Consider the following 21245-nt stretch of genomic DNA (forward strand, 5'->3'; position numbering starts at 1 on the left):
ACAAGTGTGGTGGACCCAGGATTAGAACCCAGGCCCTTCTGACTCCCAGGTTCATGCTCTATCCACTAAGCCACACCACCCCATCCCTTCAAGGGGTGCTTCCCACTTAGACTGAATCCATTAATCTGCTCTCCAGGTGTGACACCGAGAGGGGAAAGAAACTACACAAAGCCAAAGTTCTTCATTGCACATTCAAACTGTAATATTGTTATTATATTCTATTACTTTGGGAGATCCCTATCTAACATGCATAGAAGGAGTAAATGAAATCAAGAAATCTGGCATGCCAAAGCAATCCCCCCAAAATGAGACCTCAGGCTTCAGTACTAAGTTTTTAAAGTTGTGGTGTTACCCTCTCTCATGAGGAAATCTTACAATGGCTTATTCATTCATTCAATTGTACTTATTGAGCATTTACTGTGTGCAGAGCACTGTACTAAGCATTTGGGAAGTACAAGTTGCTTCTCCCCCTCCTCCCCCTCCCCATACCCCCCCTCCTTACCTCCTTCCCCTCCCCACAGCACCTGTACATATGTATATATGTTTGTACATATTTATTACTCTATTTATTTTACTTGTACATATTTATTCTATTTGTTTTATTTTGTTAATACGTTTTGTTTTGTTGTCTGTCTCCCCCTTCTAGACTGTGAGCCCACTGTTGGGTAGGGACCGTCTCTATATGTTGCCAACTTGCGCTTCCCAAGTGCTTAGTACAGTGCTCTGCACACAGTAAGCACTCAATAAATACAAATGAATGAATGAATGAATACAAGTACTCCACATGACTTCTTAAGGAGGATGATCATTTATGAACCACATTCAACATCAGATGGTAGAGGCAATGTGATCTGGTGGATAGTACACAGGACTGAGAATTAGGAGATGAGAATTCAATTCCCAGTTCTGCCACTGGCCTGATCTGTGAACTTGGGAAAGGTCACTTAATCTCACCAGATCTCAGTTTCTTCCCATATAAAATGGGGAGGGGATATTTTGAAGCCCATGTGTCCAATCAAATAACCTCGTATCTACCTCAGGGCTCAGTACTTAATAAGGCAGTTAATAAATCCCAATATTATAAAGACAGACTTGCCAATTAAATTGTGGAATACAGACAACTAGCTTTAGGCAATGTTCATAGCAGCATAGCTTCCCTGGCAGGTCATGGAAAATAACAGGTCACCTAAGCAACTTCTTAATGATGAACTGAAATGTACACATAAAAGCAGGATGGACTCAACAAGCATTTTCACAATGAAGAATTACTAGTCTCAAACAATGTGACATAGAGGTGGGAGATGACAGCCAGAGAAGGTGAGGCCATTAAGAGAGAGGTTGTTCTTAAAAGCTTGGGCAAGGTTTAGGATACCAAGAGCCCACTTAGAAAACACTGACAGGTGCTTCAGGTGGTGAAGAGAAGAATAGATAGAATGGAAAGGATCTTACTGGTAATTCCATGAACTTCCAAAAAAAGCATAAAAGAGCTTTTTCTCTCTCTCTATTTCTCTCTCTCTCTCTCTCGCTCTCTCTCTCTCTGTCTATCTATCTATCTATCTATCTATCTATCTACCTATCTATTTCTCCCCTCCATCCCCTATTTCTCCTTCTCTCTTAGTAAATAAGCTCCATTAAAATATTCTTCAAGAATATTTCATTCTTCTCCATAGCCCAATAAAAGAAGCAGCATGGCTTAGTGGAAAGAGCCAAGAGCTTGGGAGTCAGGGGTTATGGGTTCTAATCCCAGCTCCACCACTTGTCAGCTGGGTGACTTTCAGCAAGCCACTTAACTTCTCTGTGCCTCAGTTACCTCATCTGTAAAATGGGGATTCAGATTTTCAGCCCCATGTGTGACAATTTGATTGCCTTTTATCTACCCCATCACTTAGGAAAGTGCTTGGCACAAAGTAAGCATTTAACAAATACCATTATTATCATTAAGCTGGCTACCAGGCAAAAACTCCTCACTCTCATCTATCAGGCAAAAACTCCTCACTCTTGGCTATCAGGCAAAAACTCCTCACTCCTCACTCTCGGCTTCAAGGTTCTCCATCACCTCTCCCCCTCCTACCTCACCTCCCTTCTTTCCTTCTACAGCCCAGCCTGCACCCTTTGCTCCTCTGCCGCTAACCTCCTCACCGTGCCTCGTTCTCGCCCATCCCACTGTCGGCCCCCTGCCCACGTCCTCCCACTGGCCTGGCTGGAATACCCTCCCTCCGCATATCCGCCAACCTAGCTCTCTTCCTCCCTTCAAAGCCCTACTGAGAGCTCACCTCCTCCAGGAGGCCTTCCCAGACTGAGCCTCCTTCTTCCTCTCCCCTTCCTCCTCCTCCCCATCCCCCTGCCTTACCTCCTTCACCTCCCCACAGCACCTGTATATATATATACATATATATATATATGTGTATATATATATGCATATATATATGTTTGTACATATTTATTACTCTATTTATTTATTTTACTTGTATATATTTATTCTATCTATTTTATTTTGTTAATTTGTTTTGTTTTGTTTTCTGTCTCCCCCAACTAGACTGTGAGCCCACCGTTGGGTAGCGACTGTCTCCATATGTTGCCAACTTGTACTTGCCAAGCGCTTAGTACAGTGCTCTGCACACAGTAAGTGCTCAATAAATATGATTGAATGAATGAATGGATGAATGAAATTAAGCACTTAGTACAGTGCTCTCTACATGGTAAGTGCTCAATAAATATGATTGAATGAATGAATGAATGAATGACCAGAGAGAGATGCTGTTCAAGCAAACCAGTCCTGAATAAAAGCAGAGCATTACATAAAGTAGGTATTAATCACAAAAATGCCAATGAGTAGCCTGCTGGCTTTACACCAGCTGGAGCTTTGAGAATTGATGGACATCATTTCTTTGTGTCCTTAGAATCAGCTGGATCTGAGACCATTGGAAACCCCAGGTTCCAGGAGCACATGAATTACACCCAATATGTATGCCCCTTTTCGTACTAATGCCCAAGTTCTCAGACTGAGCCATCCCACCTGCCCCACTACTTCTGCCCTGAATGAATTTCCCTGTGTTGATTTACACACTTCATTTATCCCAGCCGCAGACTCACAGCACTTACGTACATATCTATAAGTCATTTGTTTATAATAATCCTTGCCTTCTGCTTTAGACTGCAAGCTCCAAGGATCATGTCCACTAACTCTGTTATACCATAGTCGACCAAGTACTTAGTACAGTGCTCAGTAAATACCACTGATTGACTGATGAATGGGAAAGACACAGAGGTGTGGCTACGAGGACTTTGTTCTCCTTTGAGAGGGTGGGGTGAAATAGAACCTAAATCAGTGTGAGTGCCAGACTGATTGCTGACTGAAAAGGCAGCAATCAGGAGACTCCCAAGGAGTCTGAACTGTCCTGTGTAAGAATATCCACATTGCCTATATATCCCGGAGCCCCGAGTACACCTGATCTCAGGCTGACACCTTGGCATGCTCTCTTCTGAGATGCCGGAATAAGACTCTCTGTGCTGTCTTGTAGGGTCCCACCAACCCAAGGCGGAGCTGGAGTTACCCCACCCCTGCCCCCTCTGCACCCTCTCCTCAGCGCTTCACTGCCCTCTTGGAGTTGGAGCCCAGTATCTCCTTTTTACTTCTAGGATGGGTGCTGTAGTACTTGGCACCGGCAGAACTTCGTGCTCCCTTCTTCCCTCGGCCAGTGTCTGTCTCTGCCAAACCCCAGTTGAGCCACTGGGGTTCACCCGCCTCACCCTTCTTCTCCTCAGCCCAGCCCAAGCAGACTCACGCATCTCTGCTGTGGCCCCCAGCAATCCTCCATCGGGGATGAGGCTGCCCAGCTATGGGACATCGGCTTGCATCTGATGCCTGTATGGCCCAGAGAAGGGAGGGATGTTTATTGTACCCGAAGCCCTTGGGAGCTGCCTCCCCTCGAGGCTCTCTGGAGCCTGGAGCTCCCTGGTGAGCCATTTCTAGGCTGGATTGACCTACTCTAACCCTTTCTCTTGCAATATTCCTCTTCTGGATCCCTACAAGGAGAGCCTGGCTGCTCCTACAGACCCTGGAGAAACCTGCTTCTTGGCTGTGTGGTTTCTGGTGACTACCAGTCACCCTGCTCCTTCTGGGTTAATCTCTTATCTCCTGGGTGCTTTGAAGACTTATCCCTTTCTGGTTTAACCCATAATGTGGCTGGCCTTCTGAGTAATGCATGGACCCTCTGGATCCTGGCCTTATCTCCCATTAAGCCAGGCCTAACAGATGGGAAGGGAGAATACCCTGGGGGATGTAAGGGCTTGATTGGTGTTCTTTCTCAGTGTTGCATCTTTCCTGATCTGTCTGTTTCCAGTCCCTTCTCTGCATTCTTGGATTATGAGCCCCCTGAGGGACAGAGATCATGTCTAACTCATTCATTCATTCATTTATTGAGTACTTTCTGTGTGCAGAACACCATACTGAGCACTTGGAAAGTACAATTCGGCAACAGATAGAGAAAATCCTAACCGAACAGTGGGCTCACAGTCTAGAAGGGGCGAGGCAGACAACAAAACAAAACAAGTAGACAGGCATCAATAGCTTCAAAATAAATAAATAAAATTATAGATATATACACATCAATAATAAAATAAATATAATAATAAATATGTAAATATATATACAAGTGGTGTGAGGCAGGGAGGGGTGGAGCAGAAGGAGGGAGTAGAGGCGATAGGTAGGGGAGGAGGAGCAGATGAAAAAGGGGGCTTAGTCTGGGAAGACCTCCTGGAGGAGGTGAGCTCTCAGTAGGGCTTTGAAGGGGGGAAGTGAGCTAATTTGGCATATGTGAGGAGGGAGGGCATTCCAGGCCAGAGGCAGGACATGGACCAGGAGTCCATGGCAGGACAGGCAAGAACATGGCACAATGTGGAGGTTAGCAGCAGAGGAGTGGAGTTTCAGGCTGAGCTGTAGAAGGAGAGAAGGGAGGTGAAGTAGGAGGGGATAAGGTGATGGAGAGCTTTGAAGTCAATAGTGAGGAGTTTTTGCTTCATAAGAAGGTTGATAGGCAACCACTGGAGATTTTTGAGGAGCAGAGTGACATGACCGGAGTGTTTCTGTAGAAAGATAATCCAGGCAGCAGTGTGAAGTACAGACTGAAGCAGGGAGAGACAGGAGGATGGGAGATCAGAAAAGACACTAATGCAATAATCCAATCAGGATAGGATGAGAGTTTGTACCAAAAAGTTAGCAGTGTCAAATCCAGCTCCAGCTCCCACCTGACACCAGCTTGCACTTAACTCCAGTTCTAGTTCCTCTGGCTACAACCAATCAATCAGTGGTATTTAGTGAATGCTTACAATGTGCAGAACAATCGAAATGGAGAGAGACAGGAGGTTGGGAGATCAGAAAGTTTGCTGATATCGTAATCCAGTCAGGATATGATGAGTGATTGAACTCTCACCTGTAGAAGCAGTGTGGTTTAATGGAAAGAGTGTGGGCTTGAGAGTTAGAGATCATGGGTTCTAGTCCCAGTTCTGACACTTATCAGCTGTGTGACTTTGGGCAAGTCACTTAATTTCTCTGTGCCTCAGTTACCTCATCTGTAAAATGGGGATTGTCTGTGAGCCCCACGTAGAACAACCCGATTAACTTGTATCTACCCTAGCATTTAGAACAGTGCTTGGCACATAGTAAGTGCCTAACAAATGCCATCATCATCATCAACCTGTGTATTCTTACCTAGTGCTTACTAGAGTGCTTAGTAAATACTACTGGAACAACTACTACAATAAGATGTAAGAAGGCTGGGCTGGTGGCCAGTAGCAAGACCTGGGGTTTGATTAACTGAGGCCATTGTCCACTGCCTGTGTGAGACCTGATCCTGTCCAATCAGAGGAAGGATTTTTGAGACATTCTTCAAGTCAGCTGCCAGCTCACCAAGGCTTATATGACACTGATGAGTGGACATGCGGGGACTCCGGCGGGAGAGGAGTTGTGCAGTCCAATGCAGGACCTCAGTGCTCTCTTAGACCAAGGGGAAACCTGGAAATGAGTGAATTTTAAATGGAAATTCAAGTGTCTCTAGGAAGACAGTGTTTGGGGGTTAAGTAATAAGCAAGGAAAGTCATTTGTAGGGGGATAGAGAGCAAAATAAATTATGGGCAGATCCAATAGGGGTAGAGAGAAAGGACAGAAGAGTGAGGGGCACCAACCCAGTTATGATGGCCCTAAGACAGCTGAGCATAGTCAGGGATTCCGAGAGCCCCTGAGGAAGAGTGCTTGGAGATAGTTTTCATTTTTGAGTGGGGGGTTACTGAATTTCCTCCCCATCCCTTTCCTGATTCTGCTTTCAATCAATCCATCAATCAGTGGTATTTATTGAGTGATTTCTATGCGCAGAGCTCTATATAAAGTACTTGGGAGAACAAGTAATACAACAGAATCAGTAAGCTCATTCCCTGCCCACAAGGAGCTTACGGTCTCATTCCCAAAATGCATCATAATCATCATCATCACTATCATCTCTATCATCTATCATCTATATCACTATCATCTCTGGGTGTCATCTCTACGCTGATGACACCCAGATCTACATCTCTGCCCCTGCTCTCTCCCCCTCCCTCCAGGCTCGCATCTCCTCCTGCCTTCAGGACATCGCCATCTGGATGTCCGCCCGCCACCTAAAGCTCAACATGTCGAAGACTGAGCTCCTTGTCTTCCCTCCCAAACCTTGTCCTCTCCCTGACTTTCCCATCTCTGTTGATGGCACTACCATCCTTCCCGTCTCACAAGCCCACAACCTTGGTGTCATCCTCGACTCCTCTCTCTCATTCACCCCTCACATCCAAGCCGTCACCAAAACCTGCCGGTCTCAGCTCTGCAACATTGCCAAGATCCGCCCTTTCCTCTCCATCCAAACCACTACCCTGCTCATTCAAGCTCTCATCCTATCCCGTCTGGACTACTGCACCAGCCTTCTCTCTGATCTCCCATCCTCGTGTCTCTCTCCACTTCAATCCATACTTCATGCCGCTGCCCGGATTATCTTTGTCCAGAAACGCTCTGGACATATTACTCCCCTCCTCAAAAACCTCCAGTGGCTACCAATCAATCTGCGCATCAGGCAGAAACTCCTCACCCTGGGCTTCAAGGCTGTCCATCACCTCGCCCCCTCCTACCTCACCTCCCTTCTCTCCTTCTACTGCCCAGCCCGCAACCTCCGCTCCTCCACCGCTAATCTCCTCACCGTACCTCGTTCTCGCCTGTCCCGCCGTCGACCCCCGGCCCACGTCATCCCCCGGGCCTGGAATGCCCTCCCTCTGCCCATCCGCCAAGCTAGCTCTCTTCCTCCCTTCAAGGCCCTGCTGAGAGCTCACCTCCTCCAGGAGGCCTTCCCAGACTGAGCCCCTTCTTTCCTCTCCCCCTCGTCCCCCTCTCCATCCCCCCGTCTTACCTCCTTCCCTTCCCCACAGCACCTGTATATATGTATATATGGCTGTACATATTTATTACTCTATTTATTTATTTATTTATTTTACTTGTACATTTCTATCCTACTTATTTTATTTTGTTGGTATGTTTGGTTCTGTTCTCTGTCTCCCCCTTTTAGACTGTGAGCCCACTGTTGGGTAGGGACTGTCTCTATGTGATGCCAATTTGTACTTCCCAAGCGCTTAGTACAGTGCTCTACACATAGTAAGCGCTCAATAAATACGATTGATGATTAAGATTAAGATTATCATCATCATCCTGGTATTTTTTGAGTGCTTATTATGTGCCAAGCACTGTACTAAGCCCTGGGGTAATAATAATAATAAAAATAATAATAATAATAATAATAATAATGGCATTTATTAAGTGCTTACCATGTGTAAAGCACTGTTCTAAGCACTGGGGAGGATAAAAGGTGATCAGGTTGTCCCACAGCGGGCTCACAGTCTTAATCCCCATTTTACAGATGAGGTAACTGAGGCACAGAGAAGTTAAATGACTTGCCCAAAGTCACACAGCTGACAACTGGCGGAGCCGGGATTTGAACCCTTGACCTCTGACTCCAAAGCCCATGCTCTTTCCACTGAGCCACGCTGCTTTTCTAAGGGGTAGATACATAATAATAATAATGGTGGTATTTGTTAAGTACATACTATGTGCTAAACCCTGTTCTAAAAGCTGGGGTAGATCTCGTCCTATCCTGACTGGATTACTGCATCAGCTGCCTTTCTGATCTCCCATTCTCCTTTCTCTCCCCACTTCAGTCTATACTTCACTCTGCTGCCCGGTGGTTGTCTTTCTGCAGAAAAGTTCTGGGCATGTCACTCCGCTCCTCAAAAATCTCCAGTGGTTGCCTATCAACCTTCTCATGAAGCAAAAATTCCTCTCTATTGACTTCAAAGCTCTCCATCACCTTGCCCCCTCCTACCTCACCTGTCTTCTCTCCTACAGCCCAGCCTGCACACTCTGCTCCTCTGCCGCTAGCCTCCACATTGTGCCATGTTCTCGCCTGTCCTGCTGTCGACTCCTGGCCCACGTCCTGCCTCTGTCCTGGAATGCCCTCCCTCCACACATCCACCAAACTAGCTCTCTTCCTCTCTTCAAAGCCGTACTGAGAGCTCACCTCCTCCAGGAGGCCTTCTCAGACTGAGCCCCACCCCCTTTTCCTCTCCTTCTCCCCCTCCCATCCCCATCACTCCCCTTCCCTCTGCCCTACACCTTTCCCCTCCCCACAGAACTTGTGTATATTTGTGCATATTTATTACTCTATTTTATTAATGATGTGTATATACCTGTAATTCTATTTATTCTGATGGTATTGACACCTGTCTATTTGTTTTGTTTTGTTTGTCTGTCTCCCGCTTCTAGACTGTGAATCTGCTGTTGGGTAGGGACCGTCTCTATATGTTGCCGATTTGTACTTCCCAAACACTTAGTACAGTGCCCTGCACACAGTAAGAGCTCAATAAATGTCATTGAATTAATTAATTAATTAATTAATTAATTAATACAAGGTAAACAGCGTGTCCCACATGGGGCTCACAGTCTTAATCCCCATTTTACAGATGAGATAACCAAGGCACAGAGAAGTGAAGTGACTTACCCAAGTGGCAGACAGGTGGCACAGCCGGGATTCAAACCCATGTCCTCTGACCCCCAAGACTGGGCTCTTTCCACTATGCCACCCTATGGGGCTCACCATCTAAGTAGACTCAGAGAATTTAAGTGACTTGCCAAAGGTCAGAGAGCAGTTAAGTGGAGGAGCCAGGATTAGAACCTAGTTACTCTGACTCCCAAGCCCATATTCTATCCACTTTGCCATGCTGTTTTGCTGCATTTGTTTCTTTGTGTCCCTTTTACTCTCCAGTTGAGGAGAGCCATATGTGGAACAGGGACGGTGTCCAACTTGACTAACTTGTATCTACCACAGGGCTTAGAACGGCACTTGGCACATATTAAGTGCTAACAAGTACCATAATTAGTATTATCAAGTATTATTCAGAGGGCATAGCACCTGAATTTTCATGAATCTCAGTCTACATCACCATCAGCTATTCATTCATTCATTCAATTATATTTACTGAGCAGTTATTGTGTGCAGAGCTCTGTACTAATATTAGTAATATTAATAATGATAATAATGATGGTTTTTGTTAAGCGCTTACTGTGTGCCAAGCACTGTTCTAAGTGTTGGAAGCACTTGGGAGAGTACAATATAACAATAAACAAAGATATTCCCTGCCCACAGTGAGCTTTCAGTCTAGCTGGGGAGACAGACATTAATATAAATAAATAAATTAAAGATATGTACACCAGTGGTGTGGGGATGGGATGGGGGATGAATAAGGGGAACAAGTTAGGGAGATGCAGGAGGGAGTGGGAGAAGAAGAAGTGGGGCATCATGAGCTACAAAATAGTAAATACAGATGACAAGTGGCGGAGCCAGGATTTGAAAGATTAGAATGGGCTGGGCTGCCAGTTCGACTGGTTTTAAGGAGGACACTTTTCTGGGCTACCTCACCATCTGGGAGACCCTGACGTACACAGCACAGCTGGCCATTGGCACCAGCTCCCCTGACTTCTATAGGAAGGTAGAATCGGGGATGGTGGAGCTGAGCCTCAGCCACGTGGCGGACACGCTGATCGGGAGTCGGGCGACCGGAGGCATTTCTTATGGCGAAAGGTGTCGTGTGTTCATCGCGGCCCAACTCCTCTGGGATCCAACCCAGCCCGCACCCTCCGCTCCTCTGCCGCTAATCTCCTCACCGTTCCTCGTTCTCACCTGTCTCACCATCGACCCCTGGCCCGCGTCATTCGCCTGGCCTGGAATGCCCTCCCTCTGCACATCCGCCAAGCTAACTCTCTTCCTCTCTTCAAGGCCCTACTGAGAGCTCACCTCCTCCAGGAGGCCTTCCCAGACTGAGCCCCCTCCTTCCTCTCCCCCTCCTCCTCCTCTCCATCCCCTCCACCTTACCTCCTTCCCCTCCCCACAGCACCTGTATATATGTCTATATGTCCGTACGTATTTATTACCTTATTTATTTATTTTATTTGTACATATTTATTCTATTTATTTTATTTTGTTAATATATTTTGTTTTGTTCTCTGTCTCCCCCTTCTACACTGTGAGCCCACTGTTGGGTAGGGACCGTCTCTATATGTTGCCAACTTGTACTTCCCAAGCACTTAGTACAGTGCTCTGCACACAGTAAGCACTCAAAAAATACGATTGAATGAATGACTGAATAAATAGAACATGAAAGGATGACGGGATCAGGGCAGTTACAAGCACAATGGACAAAGGATAATAGAGCAACAACAAAGAATAGTTAATCCCATCATCACCAGAAAACCTGATATTGGCAATATTGAAGGGGGAGGAAACTTTCCCCATTTACTTTGCTGGACAATCATCCCAAGAAGGTCATACTAGCTGACCCCACCATGATCCTTTTGCAAGGACTGTTCAGCTTCCTAACCAGGGGACACCCCAAAATACGCAGTTGTACCGCAGGAACATTCCAGACCATGCAGACTGAAGTCAGAAGTGAGGAAGCCCACCTTCAGAGCAGAACCAGGGAGGGGCAAGGAATGTTGGAGGGTATAAAAAGGGTCCAGGGGACAATGATCTTCGCTCTTAGGTGAGAGTCCATTGATCCCTGAACCACTGTAAAGGTGAGCCAATTCATTACATGGTTGTGGATCTCTTGATGTGTTTGCCCATTGGACTGGTAATTACACTAAGCTGATGGAAGGTACTTTCTCTTTATTTTGTGTGGGGAGAGGTGGGCATGTCTCTTACAGGAAACTTTGTACACTGTTGATGGAACGTAGTTGTTGACAACAGATTCATCTTCTCTATAATTCCTATTATTTGTGTATATCTCATACAACTGTCTCTCGTACATCTGATTGTAAGCTTTGTGGGCAGGAAATGGATGTTTTACTTCTGCTGTACATTCCCATGAGCATAGTACAGTGCAATGCATGCAATAGGCACTCAATAAATACCATTACTATTACTGCAACTGCTACTACTACTACTACTATTACTACTACTATTACTACAATTACTGTCACTGACTCCAAGATAAGGGCCATCCCTTATAGAGGCCTTCCCCAACAAGGCTTTCATTCCTCTTCTCCCACTCCCGTCAGCATCACCCTTGCACTTGGATTTTCTCCCTTTATTCATTCCTCCCTCAGCCTCTTATGTACATATCTGTAATTTAATTTATTTATTTAGATTAACGTCTGTCTCCCCCTCTAGACTGCAAGCTCATTGTGGGCAGGGAATGTGACTACCAACTCTGTTATGTTGTACTCTCCCTTAAGCTTCGTACAGTGCTCCTCACACAGTAGTGCTCAATGAATACTATTGATTGATAAAGCCTATGTTCACATCAAGGATCCATTAAAGGAAGGTTATTTGCTGATTCACAGGCTCCAAATCACTGTCTACTTCCAAAAAGGACCAAGAAGAAAGTGGCAGTCACTTTCAAGGATGGAACACCACCCAGGCTGGACAGGAAGTCAAACCAATGCCGGAGTGGAAATTGGCTCCAGGATCAGGATTAGAGAAAGGATGAAATGGAGGCAGATGAGAAGCTTCTGCTCTTGACTGGGCAGAGCTGAGAGAAAAGGCCTCCTCTGAAAATGAATGGGCAGAGAAAACAGTGTTTGAATCACAAGACTGAAAATTGAGTTGAGGTTGCAGCCTTGGGTAGAGAAATGTTGTTTTATGTACCTGGATTTTATTTTATGCTCCTTTTGCCTGTTGCTCATCTTGCTTAGAATTTATACCATTTACATTTTCTCAATGCTCATTGTTGATTAATCATTTTAGCTCATTTCAAGCCTATATTTAGTTTGGGGAAAGTGTTTTATTGAATCAAAAAGAGATATCTATGTGTCTAGTATTCTGGTAACTATGTCCTTCTTTAGAGCAGGGGACAGAAATTTAGTAAATCCGCTGGCTTTTCTACCACAGGGCTGGGTTAGACAGATTAATCCTAATTGATTCCATGACTGGTTTTAGGATAAGTTTTCAAGTTGCTCAGTAGTGACAGTAAATGACTTTCAATTTGGGGATCATCTTGGCAGGAAATAATGAATAAAGTAGGGAGAAAGGTTTGGAGTGGTGAGTTACAAAAACTTGGATGCATTCAGTGTGAGGAAATTCTATGGCACAAACTAAGGACTCAGGACTAAAAAATGCTATCATCACAAATTTGATATGAGATGGTTGGTCCACCACCTTCCTTCATGAGAACTTTGCCAATATAGGCTTTTTCAGAAACTTCTGTTACACAGAAAGTACATCACTATTAGCAGTGCCTTCATTAAATGCAAACAAAATAGCTACCTGGTTCCAGTCCCTAATTATGTTAGCTTTTATTTGCATCAGGAAACCAGCAGGGAATGATCAGATGGACTTTCCTCCAGTTTTTATCAGAATGACTGTTTCTTTGTGAAAACACTGGATAGATATTCACGGATCTGCTTGGTCCTCACCCCGTAGATGATGGGGTTGAGGGCGGGTGGGATGACCACATACAGGTTGGCCAGGAGGATGTGGATGTAGCCAGGGATTTTGTTGTGTCCAAAGCGGTGGGTGAGGAAGGAGAAGAAAGCCGGGATGAAGAAGGCCAGGATGACACAGACGTGCGAGCTGCAGGTGCTTAAGGCTCTGAGCCGGGCATCTCGGGAAGGGAGTCTGAAGACAGCGTAGAGGATCCTGATGTAGGAGATGGCGATCAGCAGTAGGTCCAAAAGAATAAGGCAGATGACACATAAACCATAAATGATGTCGAATTTGATACTTGCACATGCCAACCGGGCAATGCCCATGTGCTCACAATAGGTATGGGGGATGATTTGGTGCCCACAGTAGGGCAAACTCAAGAGAAAGAACACCGTCGGAATCACCAGAGAGAAATTCCTCAGGACAGCTAACCCTAGGATAACCCCAATGGATTTATTGGTGAGGATGGTGCAGTACCGCAGGGGCTTGCAGATGGCTACGTAGCGGTCGTAGCCCATGGCCACGAGAACAGTGCACTCCATGCCAGTGATCATGTGGATGAAGAACATCTGGGTGAGGCAGCCCCCAAAGCTGATCTCCTGCAGGCGGAGCCAGAAGATGCCCACCATCTTGGGGATGGTGGCCGTGGACAAGCCGAGGTCGATGGTGGCCAGCATGGCCAGGAAGTAGAACATGGGCTGGTGGAGGCTCTGCTCGATCTTAATCACAAATAGGATGGTGCAGTTCCCCATGAGTGCAATCAGGTACATGGCGCAGAAGGGGAAGCCCATCCAGAAGTGTGAGGCTTCGAGACCCGGCACCCCCAGCAGGAGGAAGGAGGAGGGGTGGGACTGGGTGTTGTTGTGATTGCTGTTGGCCATAGGGATTACTGGAAGAGAACACATCCTCCTTATTTCACTTATCATGAGTTCTGGAGAAACCTAAAGAAAATACATTATTATTTGCCTATGCAAGTAGAATCCATTTGTTTTTCCCAGTAATATTTTTTTTTTGGTTTCTTTTTAGGAAAGATGCTACAACAATCCAGAAACAAATCCTTCATTGACCACTAACAATAATGATGCTTGAGCAAAAATGGATCAGATAACATCGTCTTTGTGGAATCCCCACTGAGTCATTCCATCACGATCCTTGCAGCGGTTCTGGCCCTGCAGACCAAATAGGATTTTCCAGTCAATCAATGAGTCCATGAGTAAGTCAATCATCAGTGGTATTAACTGAGCAATTACTGAGAGCAGAACACTATACTAAATGCTTGGGAGAGTATAAAGTCCAAAGCCTAAGCTTGGAGTGCAGTCACTGGAAGAAAAGATCTCCTCTCTGTCCCCCTTCTGGAACCCAGATTCTCTCCAGAATTGGAACAAGTCCTGGGAAAAGCAGCGTGACTTAGTGGAAAGTGCACCGGCTTGGGAGTCAGAGGTCAAGGGTTCTAATCCTGGCTCCGCCACTTTCTAGCTGCCTGACTTCGGGCAAGTCAATTCACTTCTCTGTGCCTCATTTTCCTCATCTGTAAAATGGGGATTAGAACTGTGAGCCCCATGTGGGACAATCTGATTACCTTGAGTCTGCCCCAGCACATAGAACAGTGCTTGGCACATAGTAGCCACTTAACAAATACCATTATTATTGTTATTATAATTATTTTGGTGATTATTATCATTATCTGGCTATTCCCAGGAAATAGGGAAGAACTGAAATCAGCCATACATAAGAATTATGTTTCTCCACAGCTCTGTTGCCAACAGATTTTTCTGTCCCTTGCCTTGGCATGGCAGCTCTGAATTATCACTGATTCTGTTCCCACAGTGGAAAGCCATATAGATGACTGGGTGTATTATTATTATCATTATTATTAGTAGTAGTATTATTATTATTGCATTTGTTAAGTGTTTACTTTGGGCCAGGGACTGTACTATGTGCTTGGAAGAATACAAGCACATCAGGTTGGACACAGTCCCTGTCCCACGTGGGGCTCACAATCTCAATCCTCATTTTACAGATGAGGCATGGAGAAATGAAGTCACTTGCCAAAGGTCACATAGCAGACAAGTAGTGGATCTGGGATTAGAACCCATGACCTTCTGACTCCTAGGTTTGTGCTCTATCTACTATGCCATTGTGCTTCGAAGCAGAGTATATCAAAGCAGAGTATAAGGATATTTGCCTAACTTGTGTGGGGTTGTGGTGACTATCCAAGTTCCTAGAAGGTACAGACCCAAGAGCCTCGGTGATATAGAAGGGGCAATGCAGAAAGGAGGGAGAATAGGGTGGGGAGATAAGAGGTTAATCCAGGAATGCTTCTTGGAGGAGATATGGTTTTCCGAGAGATTTGAATATGGGAAGAGTGGCAGTCTGTCAAATATGAAGCTTCTATCTACCCCAGAGCTCAGTACAGTGACTGGCACATAGTAAGAGCTTAACAAATATCATTTAAAAAATTCTCATGTCATATACTTAATACTTGACTTTCAATGGCGCTTCAAAACACAACACAGCTCAGCAGACATAGTCTCTGTAGGATGAGAAATTCAGGGGACATATAGGGAGCAACATCAAAAAGACCTTTATTTGCTATATTTATGGATCTTCCAAATGCATTAACATTATCTGCCTCACTGGAGTCACTTACAGGTAGCTAGACAGAGGTAAACTTGTCAATGAACTTGTGAAATACATCAACTACTATTAGGCAATGTTCAGAGCAGCATAGTTTCCTCAACAGATCATGGATAATAGCAGGTCACCTAAGTAACACTTTAATGATGAACTGTAATGTGTACATGGGAACAGGGTGGATTCAAGAAGTATTTTAAAGATGAAGAATTACTAGTCTCAAACTATAGAAGAAGCATGGTGTAGAGAAGCAGTCGGGTGTAGTGGCTAGAGCAAGGACTTCAGAGTCAGAAGGTCATGGGCTCTAATCCCATCTCCACCACTTATTTGCTGTGCTATCTTGGGCAAGTCCCTTCACTTCCCTGTGTCTCGGTTACCTCAACTGTAAAATGGGGATTGAGACTGTGAGCCATGTGGGACAGGGACTGTGTCCAACCCAATTGGCTTGTTACCCACCCCAGCACTTAGTACAGTGCCTGGCACAATGTTAGTGCATAACAAATACCTTTGTTATTATTATTAATAAACTGTGACATAGAGGTGGGAGGTGACAGCTAGAGAAGCTGAGGCCATCAGGAGTGGGGTTGTTCTCAATAAATAAAGGTTTGGGGAAGATCAGAATACAAAGAGGTAGTTTAGAAAACTTTGACAGGTGCTTTCATTGGTAAAGAGAAGAATAGTTAAAATGGATAGGATCTTAGAACCAGTTTCATAATTTTCCAAGAAAAGCATAATACTGCTTTCATCTCCCAATGTCTCTTTATTAATGTATTTATCTATCTATCTATCTTTTTATTCATATTTTTCTTTCTCCATCTTTTCCCCTATTTCTCTTTCTTTCTTATTAAATAAGCCCCGATAGCACACTATTCAAGATACTATTCTCCATAGCCAAATCAAAGAGCCAGAGATAGACGTAGTTTAAGTCCACAGGCCTTGAATAAAAGTTTTTGGGCAGTGCACTGCACAAAGCAGATACTAATTATAAAAATGTCAATGACCAGCCTGCTGCATTTATAATAGCTGGAGCTTTGATAATTTGAAGAGGTTAGACCTTTGTTTTAAGTGTTTCCCTTTCTTCCTTTCTAATCTCGTCTCTTTTTCTCCATAGAATCACCTGGATCCCAGACAATTGGAAACCCCAGTTACCAGGATCACACTCACTACACCCACAATTTATGCCCCTTTTTCGAACTGATGCCTAAGATCTCAGATTGAGCCATCCCACCTGCCCTGCTACCTCTATCCCTGAATGAATTTCCATGCGTCACTCTTGCATTTAGATTTATACCCTTTATTTATCCCACCTAAGCCCCACAGTACTTTTGTACATATCCATAATTCATTTATTTATATTAAATAAATAATATTTATTTTGACTTCTAGACTATAAGCTCCTTGTGGTCAGGGAGCATGTCTACCGACTCTGTTATAACATGCTGTCCCAAGTGCTTAGTACATGCTCTGCATACAGAAAGTGCTCAGTAATTACCACTGATTGACTGATGAATGACAGATGCAGGAGTGTGACTACGAGGACTTTATTCACCAAGGGAGCATCACCACCAGCCAAGAATGTTGAGCATCTCTCCTCCCAAGGGCTGGGAATCAAATCTAAATCAGTGTGGGGATCAGAATGATTGATGGCTGAAGAGGCAGCAGTTCCTTAGTAGTCTAAACTGCTCCGTGTAAGAACATCCACATTGTCTATTTGCCCCCGTACCCGAAGTACACATGACCTCAAACTGACACATTGACATTTTCTCTTCTGAGACTCCTGGAGAAGACTCTCTGTACTGCCTTGGCGGGTCGCACCATCCCCTGTCCATCACCAACCCTGAGCTGGAGATACCCCACCCCTACCCCCTCTGCACCCTCTCCTCATTGCTACTCTTGGAGCTGTAGCCCAGTATGTCCTTTGTATGGCCAGGATGGGGTGTTGTGGTGCTCAGCACCAGCAGAACTTCCTGCTTTCTCCTTCCCTCAGCCAGTGTCTGTCTCTACAGTTCACCCTTCTTGCTCCCAGTCCAGCCCAATCAGACTCACATGTTTCTGCTGCCACCCCAGAAATCCTCTGGAAGGGATGGGGCTCTCCAGCCAAGGAGCATCGGCCTGAATCTAATGCCTGTACGGCCCAGAGAAGGGAGGAATGTTTATTGCACCTGAGACCCTTGGGAGCTGCCTCCCCTGAGGGTTCCCTGGACCCTGCAATAGCAGGGCAGAAGAGTCCCTGGATCCCTAATACCTAATCTTCTGAATTGGTGAGCCATCTCTGGATTGGACCTCTGACGTTTTCCCTTGCAACCTGCCTCCCCTGGGTCCCTACAAGGAAAGCCTGGCTGCTCCCAAAAAATCTGGAAAAACCTAGTCTTGACTCTTTGGTGCTGGCCACTCCCAATCACCCTGCTCCTTCTGGGTTTATCTCTTTATCTCCTGGGTGCTTTGTTTCCTCACCCCTTTCCAGTTTAACCCTTTATATGGGTTGTCTTTTGAGTCATGCACTGGCCTTCTGGATCCTGGTCTTGTCTCCCATTAAGCCAGGCCCAAATGTTGGGAAGGGAAAATACGCTGTGGGGATGTCAGGCAATTGCATCATTCTGTGTACATATCATTCATTCATTCATTCAATCGTATTTATTGAGCACTTATTTTGTGCAGACCACTGTACCGAGCGCTTGGGAAGTACAAGTCGGCAACATATAGAGACGGTCCCTACCCAACAACGGCTCACAGTCTAGAAGGGGGAGACAGACAACAAAACAAAACACGTAGACAGGTGTCAAAATCGTCGGAACAAATAGAATTAAAGCTATATGCACATCATTAACAAAATAAATAGAATAATATATATGTACAAGTAAAATAAATAGGATGATAAATCTGTACAAACATACAAGTGCTGTGGGGATGGGGAGGAGGTAGGGCGGGGTGGAGGGGATGTGGAGGAGGAGAGGAAAAAGGGAGCTCAGCCTGGTAAAGCCTTCTGGAGGAAGTGAGAATGCTGCATCTCTCCTGATGTGTCTGTTTCTAGTCCTTTCTCCCCACACATGGACTGTGAACCTCCTGGAAAACAGGGACCATATCTAATTCCAACTTGTGTTTTCTAAGCCACTGCTTAGCAAAGTGCTTAGTAAACACTACTAGTAGGACAATTACTACTACTACTACATTGAATGGCCCTCTTGAGTGAGAGGGCTTTGAATTCAAGTCAGATACTGCTAACTAATTCCCACCACCCTCCATCTGATTACTTGTTTTTATGTGCATGTATCTAGAATTCTATTTACTTATACTAACACCTTTTTACTCATTTTAATGTCTGTTTCCCCACTTCTAGACTGTAAGCCCAGTGTGGGCAGGGATTGTCTCCCTTTATTGCCAAATTGTACTTTCCAAGCTCTTAGTACAGTGCTCTGCACACAATAAGTTCTTAATAAATATGATTGAATAAATGAATGAACCTAAGAACTTAAGAGGCTATGGGCTTATTTATTTCACTTGTGTATTCATTTTTTGCTTTCTTTTGTGGTTGTCAACTTAGAACTCCCCTCTCAAGGTTGCATCTGGAGAGTTTCCAGTACTCTACCAGTCTCAGCTATGGGAGGGACAGTAAAGCAGAGTCCTAATCATTCCGTTCCTAACTTGGGCAGTGGCTAGCCAGTGGAGGGCAATCTGCTACAAGTCAAAGTTCACCTATGCTGGGCAGCAGTATCTTGGGAGAGAGTGCAGGGCAGTGATTCGAGTTTATTGTGTGGGAGGGTCAGTGGTAAATCATTCCATATTTTTACCAAGAAAACGCTATGAATACACTACCAGATTGATTGCAGATGGAGAGTGGTGCGCTCTGGGAGAGATATATCCATGGTGTCGCTATGGGTCGGAAATGACTCAATGGCATAAGACAAGACAAGATGATTTAGAACTATACTTCCCTCTTGTTCCCACTACATGATATGATATCAGTGTCTGCCTGTCTCCCCCATTTGATTGTCAGGTCCTCAAAGACAGGGACCATGCCTTCTATATGCTCTCAAGCAAGTGCATGGCTCATTGGAAAGACCCAGGCTTTGGAGTCAGAGGTTTTGGGTTCGATTCCTGGCTCTGCCACATGTCTGCTGTTTGACCTTGGGCACGTCACTTAACTTCTCTGAGCCTCAGTTACCTCATCTGTAAAATGGGGATTAAGACTGTGAGTCCCACGTGAGACAACCTGATCACCCTGTAGCCCCACAGTGCTTAGAACAGTGCTTTGCACATAGTAAGCACTTAACAAATGCCATCATTATTATTATTACACTGACGATGGTGGTGATGATGATGAGAGAGAAGGGGCGTGGTATAGTGGACAATGCAGGAGCCTGGGAGTCAGAGCTAACCCTGGCTTCATATTATTCTTATCATTATTATTGTTATCTTTGTTAAGCACTTACTATGTGTCGAGTACTGGTCTAAGTGCCAGGTAGATGTAAGTTAAGTTGGACAAGGTACGTGTGAATGAATGAATGTCCCATATGGGGTTGTGAAAGTCTAAGTAGGAGAGAGAACAGGTATTGAATCCCCATTTTTTTAGGGTTGAGGAAACTAAGGCACAGAGACATTAAGTGACTTGCCCAAGGTCACACAGCAAGCCATTGACAGAGCTGATTATTAGAAACCAGGTCATCTGCCTCCTGCATGATTTCTGGCAAGTCACTCCCCTTCTTGTTTTGGTTTCCTCATCTGTAAAATGGGGAATCAGTACCAGTTCTCCATCTCATAAAATTGTGAGCCCCGTGTGAGATAGAGATTGTGTCCAATTTGATTATCTTGGAATGGTTCTTGGCACAAAGTAATCACTTAAAAAAACCCCAAAATTATCATTAAGAAATCAGAGTCCATTGGGGTAACAGGTTTGGTGAACTCAATTCTTTTCTCAAAGCCCAAGAGATCAGTGGCAAAGTAACTTCCCAGTCAAGAAGGGGAGAAAAGCCATTCCCTGATTCCAGTTCTCGACCGAGCTATCCTCCCTGCCAGGACAAAGCTGCCCATGGTGCCAGTAGGATCCATTCTGATCTCTTCCGGATTTGTTGAATTCTAACCTGCTTTCTCAGTGCTTTAATTTGTATTCTAACTGTCCCCTACCAGAACAGAGTACTTCCAGTTCTTTCCATGATTATCTCCAAATATATACACGCATCACTTCACTTGATGTCCAGTTGCTAGAAGGAAAAACACAAACCAAACAAAGCCAGCTAGGCATAATAATAATAACTGTGGTATTTGTTAAACATTTACTATGTGCCAGGCACTGTACTATGCTCTGGGGTGAGACACAGTGCCTATACCATGCGAAGTTCATAGTGTCCATCCCCATTTTACAGATGAGGTAACAGAGGTCCAGAGAAGTGAAGTGACTTGCCCAAGGGCACAGAGCAGACAAGTGGTAGAAACAGGATTAGAAACTACAAACTATATGATCTTCTGAATCCCAGGCCCGTGCTTTATTCATTAAGCCATGTTGCAGGTCTGCTTCACACCTTGGCAAGTGATTGTCTTTCATTTTGCCAAAAAGGTGCCCACTGACTGTGGGCACCTTGACTCACGGGTAGAGAGTGGCCGCATGGAAGCTCCTCATCCCCTTGACCT

General features: G+C 45.0%; 1 protein-coding gene and 1 non-coding gene across 2 annotated transcripts; one reads left to right on the forward strand and one right to left on the reverse strand.

Annotated features, from left to right (window-relative positions):
- Positions 1–12913: 12913 nt before the first annotated feature.
- Positions 12914–13867, reverse strand: LOC119949417 (olfactory receptor 52E8-like). Its single transcript, XM_038771183.1, has one exon. The coding sequence runs from the start codon at positions 13865–13867 to the stop codon at positions 12914–12916; it is 954 nt and encodes a 317-aa protein (XP_038627111.1).
- Positions 13868–19165: 5298 nt separating this feature from the next.
- On the forward strand, positions 19166–19303 carry LOC119924524. The gene has a single exon (XR_005449234.1). It is a non-coding gene; the product is annotated as a small nucleolar RNA SNORA7 (small nucleolar RNA).
- The last annotated feature ends 1942 nt before the right edge of the window (positions 19304–21245 follow it).

This window comes from Tachyglossus aculeatus, chromosome 2 (genome assembly GCF_015852505.1).
Source record: "Tachyglossus aculeatus isolate mTacAcu1 chromosome 2, mTacAcu1.pri, whole genome shotgun sequence".
NCBI lineage: Eukaryota > Metazoa > Chordata > Mammalia > Monotremata > Tachyglossidae > Tachyglossus > Tachyglossus aculeatus.